The 27,717-nt window shown below is 44.7% G+C and overlaps 2 protein-coding genes across 3 annotated transcripts; one reads left to right on the forward strand and one right to left on the reverse strand.

Annotated features, from left to right (window-relative positions):
- Positions 1 to 963: 963 nt before the first annotated feature.
- PPM1K (protein phosphatase, Mg2+/Mn2+ dependent 1K) lies at positions 964 to 19,839 on the reverse strand. 2 transcript variants are annotated; one of them, XM_065061874.1, is made up of 7 exons: positions 19,708 to 19,839; positions 16,475 to 16,968; positions 15,809 to 15,909; positions 8,456 to 8,621; positions 7,806 to 7,950; positions 6,768 to 6,902; positions 964 to 6,291 (listed from the first exon to the last, which is right to left on the reverse strand). In XM_065061874.1, exons 2-7 carry the CDS (start codon positions 16,912 to 16,914, stop codon positions 6,160 to 6,162), a joined length of 1,119 nt encoding a protein of 372 aa, XP_064917946.1. In that variant the 5' UTR covers positions 16,915 to 16,968; positions 19,708 to 19,839; the 3' UTR covers positions 964 to 6,159. The 2 variants fall into 2 exon arrangements, with proteins under 2 accessions (XP_064917946.1, XP_064917947.1); XM_065061875.1 differs by having other exon boundaries at positions 16,475 to 16,988.
- LOC110363693 (basic proline-rich protein-like) lies at positions 19,217 to 27,717 on the forward strand. The gene is made up of 3 exons (XM_065062949.1): positions 19,217 to 20,698; positions 22,710 to 22,853; positions 27,580 to 27,717. The coding sequence occupies exon 1, from the start codon at positions 19,217 to 19,219 to the stop codon at positions 20,510 to 20,512; it is 1,296 nt and encodes a 431-aa protein (XP_064919021.1). The 3' UTR covers positions 20,513 to 20,698; positions 22,710 to 22,853; positions 27,580 to 27,717.

The raw sequence follows: 27,717 nt of genomic DNA on the forward strand, positions 1-27,717 counted from the left end.
GTGTGTGTGTGCAGGCAGAGTGAGGCTCTTGCCCAACAGCAGTGTCAAAACCCTGTACAATGGGCTGCAACACCCACCATGTCCAGTGAGTTTCCTAACGTTCAGAAAACTCACACCGTCATTCCGATATGCTTACCACCATGTGGTATGTGCATACATCTAATTGCTGCTGAGCTCTGAACTGAGCGGAGGAGTGCATCAGCCACAAAGGATAACAGGAAAGGACTCACTTTAGTTCTAAAAGGAAGGGCTAGGGCTTAGCTGCAGGAAACTACTAGGATCTCCTTGAAGTCAAGGCTGCTCCTTTCAAGGCACAGTGAGTAGAAGTAGGTTTGAGTTCAGCTGTAAAAGCGTAGTCATTAAAAACAGTGGTCTCAGGGTTACTTCTGTGGATGAGTTAAAACCCTCAGCTGTTATTTTCTCCTTACCATTTCTAGGATAACTGAAAGTCTTGAATCCATGCAGAAGCTAGAATATATTCCTTTACTGAGGAGCCCCAATTTGTTTCTTTCCACTGTGTCTCAAGATGAAATCACTCACCATGACGACTGCATAGGCTGCCTTCTTCTTCACAAAAGAGTTATTGTCTTAAGACGGACTTGTTTTAAAAGGAGAGCTTTCCCATTACTTGGTATCATAGGTGGACTTGTTTTAGAAGGAGAGCTTTCAGATTTCTTGGTATCAAAATATAAAAGACAAAAATATCAAGTCAGAACATGTGGCCCTGGTGCAGCAGAGCACGTGGATGCTGACAGAGCATGGAGACAGGAGGTACTTTACACTGGTTATTGCTGGATGAATTCCTTTGTAGACAAAGCCTTGGTTATCAGAAGCTTTTCATGGCAGGGACTAAGGCCCAGGGCTGAGAGGACAGTCATGACAGAGCTTGGGAAGCAAAAATTTTTCTGGTAGTTTGCAATGTGGTAGAAGAAGAAAAAAATTCCATTTCTAGTGACACAACTCTAGAAGCCAATTCTTTATTAAAAGACCTTTCAAGCATTCCATATAGACTGATCTGCTCCACTGTAGCTTTGAGTTGATGAAAACAAATATTTAAAAAAAAAAAAAAAAGGCACAATGGAGACGTCTGTAAAAGATGAATTAATGGACACTGATTACACCAAACATAAACATCAAACCACAGTAGTTATACACAGTCCTAAGGAAAACTATGTAACAAATGTATACAATTGCACTTAAGTCTATAGAAAGTTGAGACGCGCTGCTGCCCGGGCAATCGGTATCCTGGGTCAAGAGGAAACCTCGCTGGATGTCACCATATTAAGAACAGCAGCTTTGGAACCAAGGAATACCCAGAGTGTTGTTACACCAAACATTCAGCTTGTTGGGTGAGTGATGAATGGGCCTAGCAGTGCCCACCTGTATTTTAAGAAAAATTTAAACTGGTTTCACCAATACCTGGGGTTTTGTGCGTCTCCCTTACCTAGAAATCCCAATGCCTTTGACCGCAGCACATCTGCCTGCTCCGACAGAAAAGGTGATCTGATACCCTGAACTTGGGGAAGTCAGCAGAAATCCTGCGGTGAGTCTAAGCTCCTCACAATTTTCAATTCCCCAAGTATATAAAAAGCAGTAATGTTGCTGATTTCTCTCCACACCCCTGCTCCCAACCACAAATATGATTATTCTCTGACCCAAGCTCTTCAACCAGAAGGGACTGATTGTACTAAGGACCCATTTCAATCTCTTGCACTATGTTCACCTTGCAGAGAGACCAGCTCTCCAAAGTCAAGGCCGCAAATGACATTTTAGCAAACTCCTTCTACAAAGTGCAAAACCCTACTTGCCAGGTGGTGGAGAGACCGAGCTGGAACTCCAGTCACAGTCTCAACACTTCTATTAAATCCTCCAGCAACATGAGACTCCCTGTGCCTTCCATACCCTCACAGTAAAAACAAGTATCTGGCAGGATGTTTTTTTGCCTTTCTGCACCCAGAGCCCACCCTCCTGCAGTGCCTGTCCAGCAAGAGATCCCGCCGCTCCAGGGGGAGTGTTCAGGCAAGAAAATACTCTTAACAGACTGATCAGAGTTCAGAATCCATCCCTAAAAGGCACGAGAAAAGCTAACACTTGTTACGGTTTGCTCAGTACGTCACCCTTAATATTGTCTGTAAGTAAAAAAAATAAATTTTTTAAAAATTTGCTGAAACACCAGATGCATGTGAAAGATAGGAAGCTAGAGAGCAAACTGAGATTCTGTTTCATTTCATTCAAAGTGTAAGCTACCTCTAGTGACCCTTCAGAATAAACCTCTCTGACAGGCAACTCGTTGTTAGGACAATTTGCTTTTTTGTCCTCAAGCTGAAAAGATCACTCTGCTAGGCAAGAGAATTTTGCTGGTTCTTGGGGTGTAAAGCTGGTTGCTTGCAGAGCTGCTGTAGATGGCAGGAGACTTAGAGACTAGAGAGAAAAAAAGTAAGTACAGCTTTGTCACAGCAGAGCCGTACCTTGCTCTGGTGGAGAACCCTGTGCCAAGAGGGTTGCTGGCCGGCATTACCAAGGCACTGCTAATGTGATCCCCGATACCACTATGACAAACCGCTTCCACTTTCCCCAACGTGGCTTTGCTCCACTGACCTCCGTCCACGCACTCCAAATTCACGCACTGTCATAATGGTAGGAAAAAGCAGTATTGTGGTTCAGGAGGCAGAGGCCAGCGGTCCTGGTAACCGAGCATCTCAACAAAATGCTGTTCTTCTCAAGCTGGCGCTCAGTCTTGCCCTGTGCAGCGTGAAGTAAGAATCCACACAAACCAGTGTGAATGTCTCTCTGCTCTTAATGGCAGCAGGAACAGGCAGACTGCTGGGCCACTTGGCAAAGCATTTAATCTTCATCAGTAGCTTGTTTACATCAGAATGAGGTACAGAAAACTAGAGTGGACAGCCAGAGAATAGCCTGTGTGTGAAGAAATGCATCTCTGTAACGTCCTGTCAGTTCCTGGCCCACCTTTGCTTTGAGCAAAATGGCTCCTCTCTGTTAGTTCCAAGTACATGCCAATTTATTTGTGAAATTTATTAGTAGCTGTACAAAGTGCCTGTTGTTTTTCAAATACTGGTAAGTTTTCAGCTTCAATGCAATTTAAAGAAGTTCTTCTCCCATTCATTTTCAGTCACTGCACATTCCTTCGGTGCAGCAAGCAAGTCTGAAGTTAGCCCGGCTTTGAGCAGGAGGCCAAGGTAGATGACACCTCAAGGTCCTTTCCAACACAAGTTTTTCTGTGATTGTATAAAGGCACTAATAACAGCTGCCAATACATCTTTATCTAACCATCTTCTGGTTTGCAAAGCTTTGCCTTATCCCTTCCTTTATAAAATGTAAAAGAAGTTATGGATTGATCCTTCCTCTGATAGCATAACCACTCTGTTAGAAGAAGTAAAAGCCCCCAACCACTTCTGTTATCTATGATATCAGGCAACCACATAGGGGTAAAACAGAAAAGCCCCAAAACCTTGAATGATAAGAAATCTCTCATTTCATGTTACATCTGGGTCAATGCTTAGAAGCTATGCTAACTGTTGGGTTATTCCTCAGAGCACCTGTTATTCATTTGCAGTGTTTTTCATTAGCAGCCTACATTTAATGCCATGTCTTCAGCTTGGCAAGGATCCAGCACTGCTCAAAAAAAAAAATCAACATGTACGTGTCACCAACACCCGCAGTGCCCTTGATATCTTGTGTCTGGATAGGTGGCCGAGCTGAAATGAGCAGCATTTGGAACATGATGGTGTCGTGGAGCTTGTCCAAAGCCCTAAATCACAGGTCATGCCTGTCTGACACCTCATACCAAAGCTGCCCGCAGTGGCAACTCCCTGTCCAGAGCTTGACTCTAACCCTTCCCTGTGCCCAGAGTCAGACTGCCACCGTGCATCGTGGTTAACCCTTTGCTACGAACTATCAGACTTGTTGGTTTTAGCAGGTCACTTCTTTCACCGGAGAAATGCTGCCAGCTGTGCACGCTGCAGTGCAAACTGGTCACGGCCATGTTCCTGGAACAGCTCTCTGAATCTGTTAGGCCAGCGTCTCAGGAGAGGCCACATTTTGCCATCTTTTTTTGCCACAAAGGGTTGTATGAATCTTTCAACTTGCTGCAGACTGAGAACCTGCTCTTGCTGGCTGGAACTAAAAGTGCCATTCTGCCTCAGGTAAGCAAGGCTGAGCCCAGGACCACAACCAGCAAACGTTTTGACCTCAGGTGAAGACTGAACCCCAACCGTGGGGAAAATCTGGGCAGAAAGACGGGATTATTATTGTAAACTGTTAGGGAGGCCTGGGCAACAGCATCCAATACAATAGAGATTTACAAATATTGATTTACAAGCTCTTTGTACCTCTAGTCCAAATATACACGTTGTGTACACCATGTAACACACCAAGTGACGGGACAAAACCAGCATACTCTCTAACCACCTGCTACTTCATGCTGTCAGACAACACTGGGCTCTGCAAGGTGCTCCCAGGCCCTTGACCAGAGGCAAGAAAACACATGTGGAATGACTGCCCACGGTGTAGCCCTGGGCTTGAAAAGAAAGGGTTGAAAGTAATGAAGATGTGTACTTAATGCTGGAAAATGAGAATTGGGCCAGGAATCTCAGGAATTGTTCTTTATTCCAAGGTCATTTAGTAACAAGCAACTTTTCTTTCACTTTTTGTTTGTTTGTTTTTACAGTTGTGCTGTTGGAAATATCCACAGAATGAAAAATACTGTGGCAAGCCTGAGAAGAGTCCAATTCTTCTCTGCCTGTATTTTGTTGCAACAGGGTGACCTGGAAGCCACAGGAGCTGCAGGCTTGATGTGAAGCAGAGGCAGAAGGAGGTCTGGATAAGGCACACTGGGACTGATCTTCACCCGCTGCCACCTGCAGTCTGTGTCACAGCAGTGACCTCAGCTGGCTCAGAGCTCTGGTCCCCCCATGCCTCAGTGGACACAGGCTCCCTCCGGAAAGGGAAGTGGGAACACTTCCTTTAAGTATAAAACTACCTTCTGGTATCCAAATAGCTGACACCTACTAGAAATAATACCCCAAATTTATAAAAATTACCTTGTGTTATTATAATGTGTCTCTTTTCTCTAGCTTGCTTGCTTTGGGCATTTTACAGCTCCCTGTATACCACAGACACAGGAGATCACGACTAACTGAAAGAAACCCTCAGCAGAATGCAGGAAAATCTTCATATAGTTATGAAGAAATAAACTCTCTTGTCTTACACGTCCAAAGAATCTCAATTAGTAAACTATTTTAAATCGCTTGGTTTACCTTCAAAAAACAAGGAAACAAAAAATTCAAGTTGATGAGTCTCTAGATTTCAAAAAAGTGCAGCTTTTTCGCTGCTCTGTGCTCCTGTCAAGCACTGGCACACCAAAGAGAACACGGTGCAAGGGGCTGCTGAATGGTCCACAGAGACCACACAGGCTTTGGACCCCATGGAGAGATGTTCCCATCTGTCCAATGGCACATACCTCCAGCCTGCTCCGTCTCCTTGGAGCTAGAGGATCACAGATAGTGGCAGTGAGAGCATAAAGCCCTGCCAAGCAGCACTGTCTCAGGAAGCTGTTCAGCTCCACCAAATGCCACTGGCATCACCAACTAAACCCTTCTGGAACTTCCCCCTTATTTTTCACCTGCTTCTCCTGAAGCACAGGGGAGTTTTGACTGGCTGCATAGCAGAGGAAGACAACAAACCTGCTTTTTGTCTACCTAAGAACACTTACGCGTTTGTTCCCGTGTGTTAACATATGAAGAAGCCAGCATGCGGCTCAGAGATTCAGACTTACGCAGCTGCCAGGTAACCACAGGTCCTGGGTAATACAAGTAGGTATGAAACAATCATGCACCACCTCCAGCCTTAGGTGAAACCGCAGAGCCTCATCTGTGTGAACAAAGTGATGTATAGAGCTGCTGGGACTACAAACCCAAAGAAACAGCTGCCTCTATGCTGACTGGAATAAATAAACCCTGCAAAATGCAATCAGCCATAGGCAATGAGGCACTACACACCGAGGGAGCAGCGGCATCTTCTATAACACTGGGAACGGAAGAGATGGACAAGACACTGAGTCAGCCTATGAACAGATGGCTGTGTTCTCCTGTAGCATGCTGTGTCCAGGTTATAGGAGGACAAGGTAGCTGTGGCAGGTCTTCATGCCCACCTCCCACTGGAAGCAAAACTGCGGCTGAAGGAGAAGTTGATCTCACTGCTTTTGTATTTTCCCCATGCTCCAAATGGCACTATGACAACCGTGCTGTTGTCTTCGGTGCCGAATTGTATTGCCTGAGAGAAGAAACAAGTTGTCAGCATCATCATCGTTCTTGCTTGGAAAATGAAACAAGTATCTGGCTCCACGTGAGACAGTATGCCTTGAGGCCAAAGACGTCCTTGCACCTTCTCAGCCCTGACACTGCAGATTCTGGTATGCCCCAGAGCTGCACACAGGACGTGCTGCCGTCCAGAACCCTGGTGGGGAACTGGCCATTTCTGTCTATGCTGATGACATATTCAGCACGGGAGTAAACTGCAGCTATGGTGCCACACAGTTCAGTGGATCAGGAGCTAAGCAGGTTAACTGAAATGACATCCCTACATCCCTGGCAAGGATGTGGTGAGACCCAGGGTAAGAAAAAGGACAGCCGTTGGGACTAGTGAATGTCTCAGCCAGCACAGTTCAATTCACTGTTGAATGTGTGGCTGTACACTTGTTTTGTTTTAAAACCAAACCAAACAAAAAACAAGAGAAGCCCTGGCATTACCTGCTCAATAACAAGGTGGGCAGCTTCAGTAGGATCATGGCACTGGTTCACAAAGTCGCAGATCTCCTGACTGTTTACCATGAAGTTAATACCGTCTGTAGTAAGGACCAGAAAGCTGTCGTCTGCATGATGTAACTGCAATAAAGGCACAGAGTATGCACAACGATGGAGCAAACACATCCATCAGCCACACAGACTGTATTCCCTGTACTGGCAGAGAACATCTTAAGGTGCTTCCAGTTCTAGGAAGCAGCCCTCTGAATACACTGGGGCCAGAAGACCAGATCCATATGTTACATGGTAAACAAAATACTTCCTTAAACTGAGGATTTCAGTGATAGCACTGTGGTCATCTCCCGAAACACCTCAGGCCTAGTTGGTGGTGTTTAATTAGGGCTAACTAAATATAAGTTCCATGGGCCCTGGAGGGTGCATTGAGGAAAAGTATTCACCAGAGTATGAGCTGAGAGGAGAGCCTTGACACAAAAGGCAAGTCTGCTGAATACCTTCTGGGTGGTTAATCTGTTTTCCAAACAACTATGGTAAGACGCATCTAACTGCTCTTTTCTCCTCCCTTTCTCCCAAATATGCAAACTTCTATGTAGTCTACTTTTTTCAATAACTTAGCTCATCCATATCCCACCTAGTTCTCAGGGATGGTTTTATATCAGCATTAACCTCAAAATTATTCATTTGACCACAGGCACCAAACAGACTAAAAAATCTTTGTGTTTCAGTAACGGATATCACATGCTATCTTTCTTCCCTCATCCTATATTCTACTGTGATAAACAGGATTTAGAAGCTGATCTAGTTTAATTTACTATCAGAGTCAGATTCTTCTCTGTCCTGTTAGTATTAATCTGAAATTACTTGATTAGAATTGGTCTATGATTATTTCACCACAAATAAAAAACAGTGCTTGGCCATTAGGTTGCACCTGGGCACATGCCATGTGGCTACTACCACCTGCATCAAATACCTATGATGCCCCTTAGTCCGAATGTTGCTGTCCCGGTCAACCAGGCTTTCTTTTACCTGAACCCTTTTTGTTTCTGGCTGGGCTATCACACCGCTGTTTTTAAGATCCAAATCTCCTATGCTCCGTGTCATTGCAAGTCTACCATTCACATGAGGTTGTCCCACACTGTTCCAGGTAATGAAGCCACCGCACTTCCTAATCCTGTCCAGAGGCACAAGAGAAAAAGCAGATATGAGTTACATTGACTCCTGTCTCTCTGTGTCATTTCTGTCACTAGCTACCGATGCTGAATGGGGTACGGAGGACCTAAGCTGGGACACTGAGGGTTGGCTTTTGCTGTTTGAAAAGCTTTACAGAAGGGATGTGGCTTGGTGGGCTGACTCCTGACCTGGGAACCATAGTCCATTTCCTCTGGTCTTGGCTCTAACTTGGCAGTCTTGGACAAGGCTGAACCATGTGGTCACGGCTCTGTACCAAGTCCTAGCTATAGGGATCTTACTGCTCATGCGGGGCTTTCCAAATCTCTGGTCCTCTAAATGGATCAAACTAATTAACTGGAGCTGTGCTGCTTTCTGTCAGCTCAGAGATGGTCTAGGGCTTTATGTTCTACTCTCTGCTTTTTGCCAGGCCCAACCCAGCAGCAGAACATGAGCACATCCTGACCAAGGCCCTTCCCCAGGAAACCACATCATCAGCTAACACGTACCTTTCCTTCTCCTCCTTTCTTTCGGGAGTATGGTCAATGGTGAGTTTCATGGCCTTTCCCTTTCGACACAGCAGAGCACGACTGTCTCCCACGCTTGCCACAACCAGCTCGATACCGTCCCGGAGCAGGGCCACTGTTGCCGTGCTCCCAGCGTTCATCAGAGTTGCTATAAATGCCATATTGGAGAAAGAGATGTTAGTACTGCCTCAAGGCACAGGATAATTTATAACAGCAACAGTTTCAACTGGTAAAACACTGACAACTTCTGCTCTACATTATCACTAAGCAACTGCTTTTAAGTTTAAACTAAATCTATATATTTTAACAAAAAAATACAGCAAACGTGCATGCATGTAGGACTGGGGAAAGAGAGGCAGTGGAAAGGATGAGTATTTCTGTGCGACAACATGGCTCCATGCAAAGAGGGCAAGTGAAATAAAAGCTGTGCCAGGTATGGTGGCTTCATTTCAGCTTGTAGCAAATATTTTTCCTGTGCCACTAGCTCACCTCAAATTACAGAGTTATCGCCCTTATTCCTGGCCACAGTGACTGTATGGGTAACCCACCGTAAAGCTGATGGTTCGTCCCTTCTGTTAAGAGGTGAAGTGAGCAGCTGAGTAATTGTAACTGCAGCTCCATGTAGTTCACCAGAAGAGAAACACTAGATCGATCCCTCACCCCAGTCTGCAGGGTCCCTCCAGTTGAGAGTTCTTACAGTCTCACTCCGCTTCCCTCAGCTTTGCCAGCAGACGAAGGGTACAGCCAGCAAGCAAGCCATGGCCTTTTTTTAGAAAGGGACACTGCTCCCTTCAGACCCTGTCAGCTTGCTGGAGGTGCCAGAGCAAGTGTGAAGCTAGGTTCTGCCTCGCCTTCTGCCTGCAAACCCATGCAGTCAGCTGGCAGTGGCCCTTTGGGCAACCTGCCCAGGGCACTGGTGGGATGGCTTGACAGGTGCAGACTGACTGCCCAGAGGACAGAATAGAGCCCAAGTTGGTGGCTTCTCCTCTTCCAGGCTCAAGGAGTGAGCTGAGATGAGCTGACTGTGTTCCGGGACCTGGTTGGATTAACTGGTGCAAGTATATTTAAGGGTTTCTCATTTCACTTTCTACAATGCTCTGGGGGAAAAAACGATAAAATGCTTGAAAAGGTGAAATGCCAGTCTGCCTATTTTACAAAAGATCTCCAGTTTTATCTGTGGTAAAGGAAATGCCAGGAGAAGCGCCCGGCTTTCCTTTTTTGTTTATTTTTTGAAAGGAGCAGTCTCCTTTCACAGCTAGTATCTTCCCTTCCTGCAAATTACGTAAGGGTTAACCAGGAAGAGGTGCCTGGAAAGCAGTAACTCCTGCTCACTTGAGCTATTATAGTAAAACCTCTGACCAGAACAAGTTATTGCCCTGGAACAAATTTGCATTCACAGCCAATGCAAATAAATGCCCTTGAAAAGTCCTCTAATAGGTCTTCTGAGTTTTTTTCCAGTTTTTCCCAGTTTTAAAAGCAAGCCAATTCCAGAGAGGGGGTTTGGGCTAACTCAGGAATGAGAATTGCCAGTTATATTTGCATTTTCACATGACTGACAGCATACACAAGGCATGACCCCCTCCACACTACAGAAACAGAAAGGTGAGTGGCTCTGGCATCTTGGTGAACTCCTTCCCCAACTCTGCGAGGTCTCAGTATCCTGTATGTAAAACAGGATTGGGAGTAAACTGAAGTGCACAGAGCCCCAAGAGATGCATTGAGCCTTGTTGTGCAATGAAAGCAGTGAGCTGATGAACCAAAAAAAAAAGCCTCATGAAACAGTCTAAACTGAGCTTGTGTTATTATTTTAAAACAGGTATTATTACTGCAGTGATTACTTAGTTTAGCTGTACACTTAACCAACATGTCAATAACAAATATCAACCATAGCCACCTAGGTCAAATCTTGGACTAGATTATGGCTGCAAGGCAGGCTATGATAATCAAAACTATTTAGATGCCAGTAGCTTCTGACTGCTCAGGTGAGCACTGACATCCTAGTTCTAATTTGAAGCAAGGGCTAGCGTGGTGCAGCCTCACTTTGAGGCACACATTATGAAAATAAGATGCTAACAAGTACCAGAGTGATTAGATATTTTAGTAGAAGCAGTAAAATACCTGTTTTAGCCAATAGTTAAAAGCAGTAAAATAAAGAACCTAGATAAAACTACATTTTTATTTCAGAGAAAATACATTTTATTTAAACATTAAAATTAATGCAGAACTGCTGCTACTCTCCCATTTCATTCCTTGGTTTTGGAACTATGCTGACAAACAGAAGCAGTTTCCGAAAAGGTTAAGATTCATAGTCTTTAATTCATAAATGACTGGAAACATTTAGACATTCAAGTCAATTTGCATCTTTAAGATGCAAACTCTCAAAGCCAAAAGAGCCACCATCACAGAACCAATGGACAGTACTAATGAACAAGTCAAGATATTGGCCAGAACTGTGGTAATGGTCATAGTGACTTGAGCTTTATAAATTTGTTTACTAGTTACATAGAACTCCCAGACAAATAAATGCTGCTCATGCTCTCTTCCTTGGAACCTGTTCATGACCTGGGCAGGGGTGCAAAAACAGCGGTCTAGCTAAGCATTATACAATTTCTAGCACAGCTCCAAAACACAGGAATGATGATGGGATAACATTTATCATGTTTTACTACGACTGCTACTAGGTTATTTAATAATGTCAAAATACATTGCATCAGCACATACATTGGTTTTAACAATTAAGGAGGTTTTTTCCTAACAATATCGCTATAAAACTAATATCTTTCAATAGGTTCTTAACACTCACTGGACAATTTTTACTGCAAGACATCTCAACTAATGTGACAAAGAGGATGTGGGAACCTTCCAGTAGTCCAGGCTAGGAACCGCTGGACTCCTTCACCTGGGACAAAATTAAGCAGATCTCTCTTTCCACTGAAGCCCAGCATATAGTGTCCAGGGCCTCCAGTTCTAGAGCTGCTGACCAGGTACAGTGTCTGCCACAAATAACACGCACACAGAGGCAAATAGGAAATTCACCCAGGGACTTTGTTCAAATAAACCTGCAACACTGGAGATGAAAGAATAAGGGCTGCAGAACAGGGGAGGTGGTCACTCTTGGCTTTGCCTGTATTGTCTTTTGCAGGTGGTATAGGAGGCCGTCCTGAGCTGTGTAATGTCCAGTTTGGCAGTCCTTAAGGCTTACACGTGCACCCTTGGCCACAGGTAAATTAGCCTCAGCATTTTGGGGGAATTGCCACCGTTCTCACCTTCTTATTAAAACTGCGTGACAAAACAAGCTTAAATTCAGCCAAAATAAAAGCTGTGGTGTTTTTTTTTTCCTTTGGAGGCATATAACCAACCAACAAATCGACTCAAGAACTGTATCAATGCCAGGGCACCAGCTGCGTCGTATACGGCAAGTGTCCACTCTGAAGAACATCTTCAGTATGGAATATGGCCCAATCCTTTTCCTTAAGGTAATTTATTTATTTTTATACATATATATATCATAAAAAATGGGGAGTTCAAATCGGTGCCAACTAAAATGGGGCCATCTTAAAGTATACAACTAATAAACACCCCTTTAGTATTATAATGAGTATCTTCTAACTTAATTAGGTAATATTCAGAGCCTTTGGATTAAAAGGCTGTCTTTGTAAGGTTGATGGATTGACGAAATAGTTAAGTACAATTTCTGCAGCCCTCCCTTTTCCTCAGTGTTGCAGGCTGACATATTCAAAGAAATAAAAAACATATGTTTGAATGGCAACTTTAAAAAAAACAACAAAACCAAAACCCACTACTTTTAAAATTTATTTTAAATAACTTTTGTTGTTTGCTCAGCATAATAAGATTCCAGGAGTGTCCTTCGAACACAGATACATCAATTAGTATCTAGCTATGTTTTAAAAAGATGGCTATTCCGGAAGTGAGTGGCCAATGTGATTAGAGTTGGATGCACTGAACATGGAGGTTGATGGAAAAACTCCCTGTTTTTTATCCTGAGCAGTGGATCACGCCTGCAGTGAATAGAAGCTGTACTCTGGAGGAACTGCACCAGGCCAGGCCAGGGTTCATCTTACATTTCTCCAGAGAGATGCTCAAATTTCCTCAAGAACATGATTCTCTTCCTTATTTCTGTCCTGAATAGCAAGGCTATTCAGCCTTTACATTAACATTTTTAAGAGTGGTCAAAAACATCAGAAAATTACGTCCATCTGTGTTAATGGTTGTCCCATGGATAATGACGTATCTGTTGGATGTGAGCCTCCTTGTGTCCCATGCCTAAGTTTAGTAGTGATTTAAAAGTGACTGGATATGTTTAAATGTGTGAAAGTGAATGAAAGTGTGTTTTTGAAGAGATAGCAAACACCACGCTTCAAGGCTCAGGCATTTTTCTAGGCTGTTAATGATTAAAAAGGATTTAGGTGGAGGACAGATTACCAGAGCTCTGCCTATGGCAAGTTTCTTATACTTCTATGTGAAATGATAGGTACAGATGACTGTGAGAGTGGATACTAGGCTGGTACAGCACTCCACTACTGAACTGCATGCCAGACACAGCAGCAGTACCTGGAACATGCACACATACTTTTATTTTTAGCTGAAAGCTCACAGAAAGTATTACACTATGTGTTTTCCCAACTATAATTTCAAATACTCTGTAACTGTAAAGTGACCTAGAGAAGGCTGTGTCCTTGAAGACATAGGTGCTCCCACAAGTCACCTCTCTAGTCCTCTTAAATTTATGGCATTATATGAGGTTTTTGCCCCTTAAATAGCATTATAAACAATGCATCAAACAAAATCCATACAGTTTTGACTACAGGGATTTGTCCCAGGAGTCACATTCTTTTGAACACCCAGGCACACACTTTCAAAGCTGGTTGTGTATTAGAAAAGTCCTGGACATGCAATGTTTTTTTTTGCGGGTACAGTGAAAGGAGCCAACCTGGGCAGGATTGTGTACTGGGACAAGACTAAGCTATTATTTCCCTCTTTCTCAGCCAGGGCCAGGTTTCAAAAGGAGGTCAGTCCTAGGGAGCATCCAGCGTATCACAGACACCCAGTGTTACACAACTAGCCAATATTTTCAAGATACTTTAGCAACAGTCTTGACTGTCACATCTGGAATAGCCACAATTAATCAGAACTATTTCGCTGGCAAACTGAATCAGTTTGGAAGTCGGCTTCTGACAAGGATACATGCCAAGCATTGACATTTTCAGAACAGTAGCAGCAACAAAAAATATTCACACTAAGCAACATTATTGAATTATTTTAACAACAAATTACACAAAAAGTTTCATTTGTTCAGAAATCTGCACTTGTCTTTGCACCCTGTTACCCCACTCTTTCCCTTGTAGCTTGATTTCTCAGCTGGGCAACCAGTCCAGAGCAGCACTGGGCACTTTCAGATCCCACTGGCTCCTGTGAGAGCTGGCAGGTCCTCAGCCTACCTAAGGAACACCGAATACATGGCAGAGTGTGGCCCCCATGGATGTCTGAAAATGCTTTTGCCCTCTATTTTGCTCAACCTTGAACTTTTTTAATGAGGAGTGTTTGGCCAGGGTCTTGGTAACTGTTACATAAATTTGCTGGTATTTGCATTTATGTTTCATTAAGCAGCGCAAATTATTTAAATTATATGGAAAAAATCCTATAAGCAGTTCCTAAATGCTCAGCTTGCCACACAACTTGCCTGTCAAATATTGTTGTTATCCAGTTCTGTAAGTATCGTGTACAAAATGCTACAATCAGAAACCACTTTCAGAATAACAACACACCAAGTGTGGTTCCCCATTCTTCTCCTTGAGAAGCTGCTCTGACACTTAACAGAGGTCACTGTGATGAGCCCAACCAAGAGCTGTCGTACTAAAAAAGGGGCTTTCACTAACTTCAAGTTAGTGAAAACAAAAAGTCCTGATCCAGGGATGTGCATAAGCCTGTATTCAGACGCTTCCATGAATCTGGGCTTTTAAGAAAACATATTTGCAAGGAGGCTCTTGGATACAAAGCATGTCAGCTCTACTGATGTATCTTTCATGAGCTCACTTAAAAACTGACCCCATAGGACAAAAGTGACTCTGGACCTTTTTGCCACATCATTATTTTTAAAAGGTTTTATATATACATATAAATATATATATATTTAAAGGATATCATAATGTAATTAGCTTTATAGATTCAATCCCCCTTTTTTTAAGGGCTAGATTTCGTAACTTAAGACTTTTTTTCCTGATACCTTAACTTGTAGCAGGTAAGAGGAAAGGTGTGTATCCCTCACAGTACTTCAGCAGTCAGGCTACCTGTCCTGCCAGGAAATATTTGAATCTACCTAGATTCATTCAGCAGTTTAAGCACAGGAAGATGTTCCATTACTTGATTGTATTCATTCATCGCTTAAGAAAAGGACCTCCAGAGCAGTTTCACTTCAGTCCCTAGAGGGCTTGTTGGCTTGAAGTCTGTCTTGAAGAGAAAATTTTTACAGTTTCTGTTATTCTGCAACAACCTTAGTGGTGTTTCCTGCACCAGCACTGGGACAAGCCTTTTGTTGTGGTTTTGCTGTTGTTGTTGCCAGGTTTGTTTTGTTTCATTTATTTAAGACTTGCTGAACTGAGTCTTAGAACTGTATCTCATGGCTGAGGGAACTCCTGTGACAGAACTGGGATGGGGACCTCCATCTTCCTTCCCAAATTACTCTCCTTAAGCTCCATTTGCTGGAACTCGAATTTCAGATGCACTAAGGCTCTAGACAGATTTACAAGAACTTGACCAACAGTCAGGACTAAGGAGCCTAAAAGGGCTAGTGCCACCTTCACCACAGCCAACCTTGTTTTCCTCTTCACTGCTTGTCTTTCCCTTTCATACCCAGCTACTCCTGTGATTGTTTGTGCAGAAACAATATCAATTGTATTAATTTGAGCTTACATTCCTCCTCAGGTACAGCAGCCAAGTCAGAAAGGAGAACTTTTGACATTGATGCTTTTAACCCATAGAAATAACAGCTTTTCAAAAAACAAAAACAACAATAAAAAACAAGCTACTACCAAAACCCCCCCCAAAATATCCAAACCAACCCCCTCCTCCAGGGTTCTCACACAGTGAGGTTATGCTCCTTGCAAATCTAAATCCCTCTTTGCTAACTTGACACTTTTTATAAATTTTTGATTTTAAGGAGGTAAAGCATTTTTTTTTTCATTTGCTGAGCAAAATCCTACGTTAAGTAAAACTATTTTCAAGTGTTTTTTCTGGACACTTTACTACAAAACTACTGAGCAAATATACAAAACCTTATTCCCCCCATTCATATGAGTAGAATATTTTTTCACCTACCATCAGCAGCCATCTGAGCATGTCTTTCATATGCTTGGTTTATTTCTAGAAAAGCTTTGTTCAAAACATTTTCCAAGTTCTCCTCCTGAGCAAGAAATTCTCTGGAAACAAACAAGCAAACAAAAAATTAAACTTCTTTCCAATAAATATACATCTTGATGAGTCTTTTCCATAGCCTTATTTCCTCCCTGCATGCATGAATAATGCTGGATTTCAGTGAAAAGACAATATGATTTTACTAATGACCTGCACGGGAAGCATAATCCTGTAATTCTGCAAATAGATAAAATTCCTCTTCCAACATGCAGGGATGTGACATAGAGACACAGAAGAGCATAAGCAAGCCACAGGTCAGCACTCACAGTGACTCTGTCTGAAAACAGTCAGTTCACGCTCTCTGTGTTCCCAGCCCTTTCCTGTAAGGTGGGTACAATTGCATTTTCCTCTCCTGCCTTTGTGGGCTTTCTCCCGGGAGCAGGGAACATACAGAATCAGTAATTCATAGCATATCTGTTATAACAGGGACTGTTCCAGGCCAGTGTTCCTGCTGTCCCACCAGGCTAGGTGGCTATAAAACCTAGGAGGATTAGTGACAACACTCCTTTTCAGTCCTAAGGAAAGTCTGCTATAATTAATTTGACATGCATTCGGTTAATGCACACTTACTTAATATATTTTTCCATGTACTTATCACAGAAGTCCGCTGCTGCTGCCCCACCATGTCCATCGTATACAGCAAAGTACAGGACATCCTCTGTCAGCTGAGCGTAATCAAACCGGTCTTCGTTTTCCTTCCGCTTCCCAATGTGGGTAGCGCTGCCCACCTTGGCCAGGCTGACTTTTGGAATCGGCTTGCCATACTTTATGCTTGGTGGGAGGAGAATAGGTTCGTCAATGCGGTTGTCCCAGATGCCAAAAGTGTCCCATGTGGTCGGTCGCCCGCTCCCGTCTGAATCGAAGCGGGAAGCCCGGCGCTCAGAGGTGAAGCTGTAGCATGCAGCTGTCGGACGCTTCTCGTCTTGCAAGAGGCGGGACGTCAGCACGGCTCTCCTTCTTACTTGATACCCTCCATTTCGTACCAAATTAATTAGAGCAGCTGTTGACATAACTTGTCTTTGCAGAGATTCGTAGGAATAAAAGACGCACAGCTGCTGGAATGTCTTGGAGAACAAAGATAAAACTGATCAGGAAACAAGAAGCACAGGAAGGGGAATTTTCAGTTACATCATTCGGGAAACCATGTCACCATCTGAGCCCGCTAATCATGCACAGCACAGCGCTGCTGAGAAGAACTGCAGAGCGATCTGCATGACTCACAGAGAAACAATCCTACACAGACCAGCCCACAACTGAGGGGGAGTACTGCAGCCAAATCAAGGTAAGGCATTTCTGCTGGCCATCTGCACAACGATATCCTGAATTTTCAGAGGTTGAAGAGGTTGTGATGGAGAAAATGAGAATGATAATGACTTTGCTGCACGTCAGCTAAAATATGAATTTGTGAAAATATGAAGTAAGGTTGTGAAAATGACCTTATCGTGCATACTCTTCAAACAATTGCTGAAACATCTGCACTGTGGCTTCTGGGGGGGAAGAGGGGAGAAATATACTTGCTCGGATTTTAGAGTTTTTTTTCATCTGCAAAGGAAACATGATATTCCTGAATGCCAGAGGCAAAAAAAAAAAAGACAGCACAGTGGTCTGACATAATCGAGCAGCAAAGAGCAACACATGCACTCCAGAGATGCTGTAATTTTGGGCTGGAGTGCCTTGCCATTGCCCACATGTCAATCACAACTGCATCTGCAGATCTCAAGTATTTGTTAAAACTACTTTTTAAAATTACTAGACAAAAATCCAGGTGCTCCCAAAAACACACAGTCAAAGGTCACTTGAATGGTTGCTTTAGTAGAAAATGGCTGTGGCATTAGCCTTCTGGAGGCCAACACTAAACTCTTCATTCACAGCTCAAAGCATGTTGCTTTAGATGCTCTTGGTTTACCTTTCATGCAATTCTCAGATGAAGAAAGGTTTCTTTACTTAGCACTTAAAGAGTAACTGTCGACTTGATAAAGGGTCAAACATACTGGGAATTGCTGTCGTTGCATCAGACAAATGTGGGCTGGAGCAACACGGGAGTGGAACCAACCATCTGGAATTTCAAGATTTTTTTCAATTTTATTGCTGGGTGACAGCAACATCGCATCCTTATTTCAGTACACTTATAGGTATTTTAAAACGGATGTACTTTCTTGAATTGCTTTTTCTTTTCTGTTACCCTTGACTCATAACAAGAGTCTCTTAATGTCCTTCTGTTAAACTCTGCACAACAAAATTGAAATCCTGCCAATTTACAAAGCTGACACTTCGTTTCACTTCCGTCAGCTTGAAGGAAGAGCATGAAATGTTAGCTATATTTAGCTTTCCCAGTATCCATAGTATGAATTGGAGGATTAATCCAAAATCCCTAGCTAATTAACGTGCTCGTGCCCCACCAAATTCAGCTCTCAAAAGCCCTTTTTTTTTTCCCAGGTAGGTATAAATACTAATGATGGTTTGGCTTTTCAAGTGGCTTTACAAGTCAGGAATAGGAAACTAATCTTTAGTTTCTGTGATGTAAACAGTTATGCTTTCAGTGGGACATGTAACAGTCTGTTCTTTCCTAACTCAGATGTTTGCAAAAACAAGGGCAAGCCTATCTGGGCAAAACAAGGTATTAGAAAGGACGGTACTGGTGCTAAAGCCACAGTCCAAGATAGACAGTTGCAGAGAGAAATCTGTTTTGAGGTGCTCCATCTGATCCTGTTAATCTATACACATTTAAAGAAACAGTTGCGCTACATAGACACAGAAATACAGCACTTAAAGTGAATGAAGTGAACGATTAAACTGCAGTTCAGCTTTTATGGTGCTCTTTTTACAGGCTGGCTGCTTTTTGGCTGATGGAAATTTTCCAGACTGTGAAAAGAAAAGGAAAAACAAAGGAACCCGGAAGAAAAAGAAGGCATGCCTGCTGCCCCAGGGGATTAAACGTATTTTAAAAGGAATTTAAAACTCTGAACATGAGTAAGTGCACTTGCCTTCCGTGCTTTCCAAACCGCATAGGTGTGGGCAGTGCTATAGGTTTCTGTATGTTAAACTCATCTAAAATCAGAAGGGTTTTTTTACATCTACGACTGTAAAGTCACTCCCCGCCTGGATAATAAACTGCACACCGAGTAGCAACTTAAAAAAGGTTTCGGCAGCAATTTACTAATTACGAATTAGTACACAACTGACTGACTGAACTAGGACGGGTTTATTCTACGCACATAAAAGCTGTGCCGTAGGTTAGACAGTGCCGTGCGAGCCCCTGAGAGAAAGTCTAACGCGACCGGCGGAGATCTGTTCTTTAACGCAAGCCCCTCCATGACGGGAGCGGTGTCTCCGCTTAAGTCTTTTCCGCCCCGGTGCCGGGAGGGCGCCGGGCTGGGCAGAGCGCTGTGCGGGGCAGGGCGGAGGCGGCTCCTCGCTTCTCCGCTGCCGCCTTTGTGCCCGGCCGGAGAGCGGGAACCCCGCGGAGAGACCGGAGTAGACGGAAGAGAAGCGAGGAAACCAAGTCAGCCCCGGCCCCGCGGAGCAGCTGGCCGGGAGACCCATGGTGCCCCTCTCCTCCCTCCCGCCCGCTGCTCCCGAGACCGGAGCTGCCGCCGCCGGAAGGGGAACGCTGCCGGTAAGCGGGAGCGGAGCGCGCCTCCTCCCCGGGGGCGGCTCGTTGCTGCCGCCCAGCCCGCTCCTCGCTTTCCCTCGCGGGAACGGCCGAGCGGAGGAAGAAGTTTCCGAGCCCGGCCGCCCCACGACGCCCTCCTTCCCCCTCCACCCCACCCCAGGCCCCAGATATCGAGCCAGTCCGCCCTCACCTCCTTCCGCGCCCGGACAGCTGGCGGCGGCGGGAGCTGCGACCCAGCTGTGCGAGAGCAGCGGCTCCTCTCAGAATCGCTGCGCCGGCGGCACCGGACCCCGCTCCCACCCGCTGCCTTTCCCCGGGACCCGCCCCCGCCGGCGAGCCGGAGCCCGTCGAGCCAATGGGCTTTGCCCTGCCCCCCGCCGAGCCAATGGGCTTTGCCCTGCTCCCCGCCGCCCCCAATGGCGGCCGCCGACGCGGCCGAGCCCCCCCCGCCGCCCCCGCCCCGCCCGCCGCGCGCCCAGCCGTTGGCCGCTGGGAGCCGCCCGTTGGCGGGGTCCCTGGCGGGGCAGGGGCGCTGGGCCAGGCAGGAGGCGCGGGGGTGGCGTTGTGGCCGCCCCGAGGGGCCGGTGGAGGTGGGAGACTGGTATGGATGGCCCTGGCCGAGGCGAAGGTGCCGGGCCCGCCGCGCTGCCCCGGCCGTGCCCCCTCACAGCCCCCTGTTTGCGCTCTGCGGCTGCCCGCACCCCGCCAAGCCGCTCCCGGGCAGGTGGGAAGCCCGGCTGCAAGGGCATGCAGGCTGTGTTCTGCAGCTGCTGCACATGGGCCGCTCAAGAGGGTTTGGGGCAAAAATATTCGTGTTGTTAAGGAAAAATATGGCAGTACAGTTAAAATACAGTCGAGTGTGCTTCTCCAAGGCGGCTTTCACTATGAGAAAAACACACACTCCTGCTGCCTCCTCATTTGACCCGTGTCCAAATTGCAGTTTAAAGAGATCATTTGTGTGGCATTGTGCTACTGAGACAGTATTTGATCTTTGACACAACTTGGCAAATCCAATGACTCTCAGTTGCAAAAGCCTTTGAAACACCCTCCCATTGACCTCACACTGCCCACTGGAGGCAAGGACTTGAAGATAAGAAATCTGGAGAGAAAAATATGAGCTGATGTAGTTTCTGTAGGAGCTTAAGAAGGTTGCTACCAAGATTATCCCAGACGTTTGTGAGGTAAGGTAGGTTTGGGGGGGGTGTGTTTATTTCAAGGGCATTATCTCCTCTAACTTCTCTTTGTGATTGACTCTGACAATACCTTATAAATGGCCCTTTTAAATGTGATACTGGACCTGTAGGTTTATAGACTGACTGCTTTCAATTTCCCAACTATGGACCTCACAAAGGACCAGTATTTCAGGAAACCAGATTCTCCATAGGTCTGGCTATTAGTACAGATTCTTAAAAACTTGGACCTGTGTATCTACATCTAGTGCTGCTTTTAAATGGCATCCTTAATATGTCAAAGCTGCCATTTGTCATTTATTATGTCATTTATCCTTTGTCATGTCCTTGATCACCTACTGCAACGTCATATTTATTGTATTCTGAGCAAAGCTGACATCAAGATGACATCTGTATTATGCAGGGTACAGCTAAGCAGTCCTAGTGGCTGCTCTACCATGTGCCTTGACTGCAAAATCTGTCAGCTTCTGGCTTCCCAGCAACAGAAAAGTAGCAAGAAAACAGCTCTCACTGTACTGGTCTTCTTGTGGAAGGGGCTAAATAAGGATGGCAGCACCTACCAGATTGTTCTGGTTTCCAGATGTGTCCCACTCAGCATTTAGAATCCAATTTTAAGTCTTTTGGGAATAGCAGCACTGTCATCTGTCACTGCGTGTTGTTCACTGGTTCCAGTTTGTCCTCAGTGAGACAAAGGAGAAAGAACGCTCTGTGGAAACCAGTTCTGGCATCAGGCACAGAGTAGCAGTTCTCCTGAGCAGCAGTGACCCATACAGAAGTGTATCCAAACTAGCACAGTGATTTATTGAGAATGAAAACAGGATGTTACCCTGTAAAATAGGTATTGCTAGTTACAGAGCGGTACCAGCACGTGTCACTTCACAGAAGCGTTGGGGACTTACATGATATTAGACACAAGTGCTGAGAGACAATTTCTGCCCTTGATCATTTGCAGTGAAAGCCAGCATGGAAATTATAAATGTTTCACGCTGACCCTTTTATGTGCAGTGGAACTACTCTTAGTATTTACAAGGTTTTGGAAGTTAAATGGGAGGCAGCGGATGGGGCAGCAGCAGGAATTTGAGGTGTCAGGAGAAAAGAGGCAGCAGGCAGAAGAAGAGCTTTGTGAGAAAGCAGCAGGCCTGAAGCTGAGGCCAGGGCACAATGGCAAGCATCCGTAGGGGAATAGGTGGGGACAGGGGGGAATAGGCTAGAGCACAGCACTTAGTACTTTGAGTGGCCTCTGACAGCACTCAAAGCACAGGAGGCAAAAAAACTCAGGAACAGGAGAGGCCAGAACTTGTAATATGTAACATTTGTTTTTGACTGCCAACAGTTAATTTGGACTTTCCCCTTCCATTTTTTTTTTCCTAAAAGATGAGTGAAATTTTCTAGATTTCATCTCTCCTAACAAGGAATTTCTGCTCCTGCAGTATTTTCTCACTCTTTTTTGACTTAATGCCTCTGGTTTTTCTTCTCCATCATATTCCTGACTTTTCCCTCTCCCCCACCACTCATTCTACTTTATTTTGTTCTCATTTTCCTTCATGATTTACATACGTTTTCTGTGATTTTCTCTCCTGCTATCTCTCTTTCCTTTTTTACTCATCCTTCTTTCCTGCATGCTTCCATCTTTAGATTCTAGAAGCATAATTGACTGTCTCATGTGACTGGAAAACAAACCAAACTGCTGAGGGCAGGGGGAGTTTGGTTGCCAGTGTGCTAGCATGCTGTCCCACCCAGACTGAACATACAGCGGCTGTGATTCTTGGGTTGCTGGAAAATAAGTGTCCATTGTAATCTCTGTGTATTAGATCTCACATCAAGCTAGAAATGCAGAGCAAACCGATTCTGAACACCGTTATTTTCTCACCAGCACGATGTGCTCTGCAATGCCTGACATTACAAGTGGAAGAACTTATTTTCACCATACTTTCTATGCTCCTAAGTGAAGAATCATTCCCTGTGGTACACTTCTAGCTAATTATCCTTCTGTACTCTCTAGGTTTGCTAGCAGATCAGAAGAGACCAGAAATCATTCCATGGCTGTGGTGAAAGGAAGTAGCTACCTTATTAACACTGACCTTCAATTAACTGGCAACTCTATCATTCTTCATGGCACTTCTCAAAGGAAGCCCTTCGAAATCAGGTGAGCTAATGAGGGAAGGGCATGCACGGCTGCTGTCAGACCCTAAGTGTGCTGAGAAACTCCTCAGGCTCTGCCCCTGCCATGGGCTTTGGCTGCCCATGCTCACAACCAGCCCTGGCACAGACCTCAGTGCTGGCAAAGGAGCTGCAGGAAGCTTTATTTGGGATCTCTGTCCCTTGGTTTGAGAGCCAAATTTAAGCCTAGGCCCTTGCCCATCACTCTTTGCCCGAACTGTGCTGTAGGTATGCCCATGCCTGGCTGTGCACCTCTGCTGATCCTGTCCTTCCCTAGCTGATGTAACTTCATGGCTTGACCTTAAACCCGTGTTGTCTCTGTCGTCAGGCTTGGTGGTCCTTGGACTGTGGCTGACCCTTGTTGATGTCACCAGCTAGCCTGGCTCTCCTTGTTTGGGTGCTGTGGGGCTGTTAGTGAGGTCCCTGCCTGCCTCACCATCCCTTTTATCCCAAACTCGCCTGCCCTGGTGGATCAGCTACGCTCCTCCTTGTTGACAAGGACTGCACACAGTCCTCAGGGTGTGGGTGACAAGCAGCTTCCTTCTTTCAGTGAAATGTGCTTTGTGGCACTCTTGACAGGTATTGCCTTTGCACAAATAATAATACTGTTAATATCCAAACATGACTAAGAAAGCTAGGCAGTGTTCTCATCAGAACAAGAAATAGAAACAAGAAACAAGAAATAGAAAAGTGTAACTGTGTTATTTTTTGTCACTGCAATGTCTAATTCTCAAACTCATGCTCTACACCTTGACAGGTGATGTGACATCCCTTGTGTGCTTAGACTTTAGGATATTATAGTCTTGTTTCCTCTGTTTATTGTACTCAACAAGGTTCTGTCTCATTTGGGACTCGTGACTTACACAGAAAGAGAAGACATTCTAAAACAGGACAGTTATGGTGCAACTTGAGCAGATGCACAGGAGCGCCTAGATCAAACTCCTGGCTCTAAACCAGTTCTCATTCGTGGGAAAGATGGGAGTCAGCTGCACATCTGTTGCCACAGGGTTCCTCTCAATTCAGATGATGTGGCTTGTTTCTGTCCCAGTACAGATGGAAAATAAACTGTATCTAAACACTATGCTTTCTGGGAAGGTCAGACCAGAAGCACGCCTAGAGGATTAGCTGTAGTCATTAAAAAGAAAGTCAGGTTCCTGTATTAGTGATCTCATGTGTGATGAGTTGACCCTGGCTGGATGCCAAGTACCCACCAAGGCGCTCTATCACTCCCCCTCTGCAGTGAGAGAGGGAGAGAAAATAAGATTAAAAACTTGTGGGCCAAGATAAAGGCAGTTTAATAAAGAAAAGCAAAGGCAACGCATGGAAGCAAAGGAAAATAAAAATGTATTCCCTACTTCACATCAGCAGGGGATGTCCAGCTACTTTCTCAGATGTAGGGCCTCAGTACCCATAGTGGTTGCTTTGGAAGACAAGCACCTTAATAACAAATGTGCCCCCTCCCCAACCCCCATTCTCTTAGCTTTTATTGCCGAGCACATAATATGGTATGGAATAGCTCTTTCATCTGTTTGGATAAGCTGTCCCCGCCTTCTCCCCTCCCAACATCTTGCCCACCTCCAGCTTTCTGGCTTTTACGGGGAGGAGGGAGCTGGAGGGACAGCCTTGATGCTGTGCTGGCACTGCTCAGCCCTGGCCAGAACACTCGTGTTTTCAGCACAGCTCTAGCTACAAATACAATACAATGCACAGCACAATGAGGACTCGTGTGGGGGAAGTTAAGTCCATCCCAGCCAGACCAAATACACATTAAAAAAAAAAAAAAAAGAAGAAGAAGAAGAAAAAAAAAAAGCTTGTTTTGTTGATCCTGGAACTTTAAATGGCATTTGGGTGTTTGAGCAGTTTATTTGGAAACAGAATAAGATTTTTCCTGAACTGTTTGTGCCTTGTTTAAATGCAGAAATAAGCGAGTTAGAACAGAACATTCCTTCCCCTTCACATTGTACCTTTGGCATTCTCCATTCATAGCATTTTAGTTGTACAAATTGAATTTGTCCTTGAACTTGAGCTATTGTGAAGTATTGTAAGTTAGACGTTGTGATACTTTAAAACATTGTGATGTCAGACATAGTAACTTTGTATTGAAATATGTAATTGAAAAATCTGATCTCTGGAATAGCTGCACAGTAGCACAGCTGATATAGTTTCAGTGACATGACTTCAGTTTAACAAAGATAATGTCCCAGGTCTGAATTCAGTCCTCTGTCTGCTGAGAGGAACTACAAGTGTATTTCTAACTGAACGATTAAAGAATATTCCTAATGACCTTTGAAGAGCTCTTGTAATTTAACAGCAAGAAGTTATCCTGGCTTTTGAATACGTGGCAAATATTTTAAAGGAGGCTTTCAAGTGGTTTCCTTAGCAACCACCCTTCATTAGAGATCGACGCGTGCTATTAAGTATCATGCTGGGTTTGGATCAGCTTTGCAATATTAAAGACACTTGTTTAAAACACTGGCAGCCCATGCGCCGTTCCGTGCTGCCCAGCAGCTGCCGAGCGCGGAGGGAAGCTCGCCGCCCGCCAGCCTTTCCCCAGCCGTGCATGGACACACCTCTCGGCGGTGAGCTCCCATAGGCGCCCTGGTGGGTGGAGGAGCTGGCTCCCCGCACCATTGGCTCCTCTCTCAGCCAGCGACTGCAAGGAACGGGCTTTTTCATTTCTCATTCATTTATCCTTCCGCCCCAAGAAAATGCTAGTGACTTGCAATTCCCTTTTAAAGAGAAATCAAAAAGAGCTCTTAACTAAGCACCGCTCGCTCGTGGGGTGTTTTTTGTTTGTTATTGTCCTTTATCTCAAGTGTTTGGGGCGTCAGATAATTTAGCCTTCAATCCCGTATTCAGTGTTTATGGTCAACAGGAACACAAAGCCATTAGCAGGGTTAATGGTAGAGAATCCAGGAGGTGTCATTAACATAAAGAAGCCTGTCTTCTTTCCTCTGCAAATCTTTACCATTATTTATTTATTCTGATTTGAATTGCCTTCCCTATTTGCTATGGACAGCTGGGATTTAAGGCAGCTTTAGCGAAGCTGACCTGAGTATTTTAAAGAAAACAAATGCTGCTCAGGGGAAATGTGTTTTAACAGTGATCTTAACGCAGGGCATTTGCCTGGGGTTTGTCATCAACCTTGTGAGAGCCTATTTGGATGTCCTGGCAGTGCTGGTGTCTTTCCAGGCACGCTTCTCTCTGCTTCTAGCTGGCAGGGCAGAGTTTTCTCCTCCTGCTGCCACAGAGTAAGAAGGAGTAAGAATAATTTTTCCTGATGCTTTCACACCTGGTGCCTTTGTTACTGTGCAATTTGGTTGCTGCAAAGCCTCTGTGTGAGGCTTCTCTCTAAAACTGTTCTGAGACAGACCTCGTGTAGTACGTGAAAGCTGCCCACCGTGCCCTCAGCAGGTACAGTGCTGAGTACGGTGAGTTCTTTCGCTCTGCCCTGGCACCCAGGAGGTCTGGGCTTCTGTGTGCGGTGAGAAATGCCAAGTCCTATGGATAGGCTCCAAAATGAATTAACCAGGGTGTTGTTTTGAGAGACAGGCAGTTTCTTTGGCTTCTGTGCCAGAGCTAAAATTGGAGCAGGTATTCAAGAGGGAAGAAGAGGGACTGCCAGTGCCCATGTCTCTGAGTCACAGCACTGTTAGTCTGAAATAGGCCACATCTGTTGTCCTTCAGAGCTGGCTGTGGGGGTCTTTTTTGGGCAACTTAGAAAATAGGGTGAGAAAGTGCTGTAATCCCTGACAAGCATCCTTAAGGAGTAAGAGTATTCTGATACTTGTATTTCTTTACGTAAGCCTGCTCTGCATATCAGTAGGAGTATCTTTTTGCTTAGCCATGCTTTTATTTCTGTAGTTCTCAAGAGAACGCCTTTTCCAGAACTTAGACAGAAAAAGAGAGTGTGCTGTTTGACAGTGGTTGCTACTTTTTCTCTGTATTTGTGGTTTTGAAGGTAGAAATCAGCAGAAATTTCAGAAGGTAGAAATCATGCAGAAATCTGCTTGAGCATTACCCACTCTGTGGCATTATTGTACCTAATCACTATTTTTATTTCCCATTGATGCTGTACTTGTCTTTGCTTAGTTGCCGTTAATACAGCCACTGCCTGCTACTATGGAAGGGGTTGCTACTTCATCCTAAGAGCAAATAGGAAGAATAGGATAATCAGCATTCAGCATTATAAATCCATGCCTCTTGTGTAAGACAAAAACTGAGGCGATATTGAAGTTAAAATGCATGTTTGCAAAAAAACAAAAAAGCACAAGGTCTGCATGCAAAATGAAGTCTTGTAGCATCATTTTGTAATGTATATGATTTAATGAAATCTTGTGTTTGCAAGTGAACCTGTCAGCTGACAAGGTCTAGCCCAAAGCATATGGAAACTTCTGAGAAACGTCATGTTGACTTAGCGTGGACTGCAGTGGGTCCACAGGAAGATGACATGCTCAAAATCACGTCCAGCACTGAACAAAGCTTCAGCGGCATGTAATCTTTGTTTGGCTTTGGCACGAGAGCACTGCATAGAAACACCGTGTGTAAGCAACACACAGCCGCATTCAGTGTGTGATCTTTGCCTCCTTGGCCTCTGAATGGGCCCATTATAGTTACAAGGAATCTGGGGTACAGTGTAGTTGCTGTGATTCTATACTTGAAGATATCGGCTACTGACATGTTCTGCCATTTTTGCTTATTTTTAAACTCAGATGAGTTTACTGCATGAACTGGATGATTATCCCTGGGACACAATGTGGATGGTAAGGACAAACAGCTGGAGTAAGGACAGTGAGAACAACCAGAACTGGGTCTGCTGCTGAGAGAATATTTCTGGTGAATTGCACCTT

This window comes from Columba livia, chromosome 4, assembly GCF_036013475.1.
Source record: "Columba livia isolate bColLiv1 breed racing homer chromosome 4, bColLiv1.pat.W.v2, whole genome shotgun sequence".
Taxonomy (NCBI): Eukaryota; Metazoa; Chordata; class Aves; order Columbiformes; family Columbidae; genus Columba; species Columba livia.

Excerpts from the sequence above, each read along its gene's own strand:
- PPM1K (XM_065061874.1), bottom strand. The coding sequence starts at position 16,914 with ATGTCAACAGCTGCTCTAATTAATTTGGTACGAAATGGAGGGTATCAA. Across the intron at positions 7,951-8,455 it reads AGAAAGGAGGAGAAGGAAAG|GATTAGGAAGTGCGGTGGCT; the intron begins GTACGTGTTAGC and ends GCCTCTGGACAG. Across the intron at positions 6,292-6,767 it reads CCCACCTTGTTATTGAGCAG|GCAATACAATTCGGCACCGA; the intron begins GTAATGCCAGGG and ends TTCTTCTCTCAG.
- LOC110363693 (XM_065062949.1), top strand. The coding sequence starts at position 19,217 with ATGACGGGAGCGGTGTCTCCGCTTAAGTCTTTTCCGCCCCGGTGCCGG.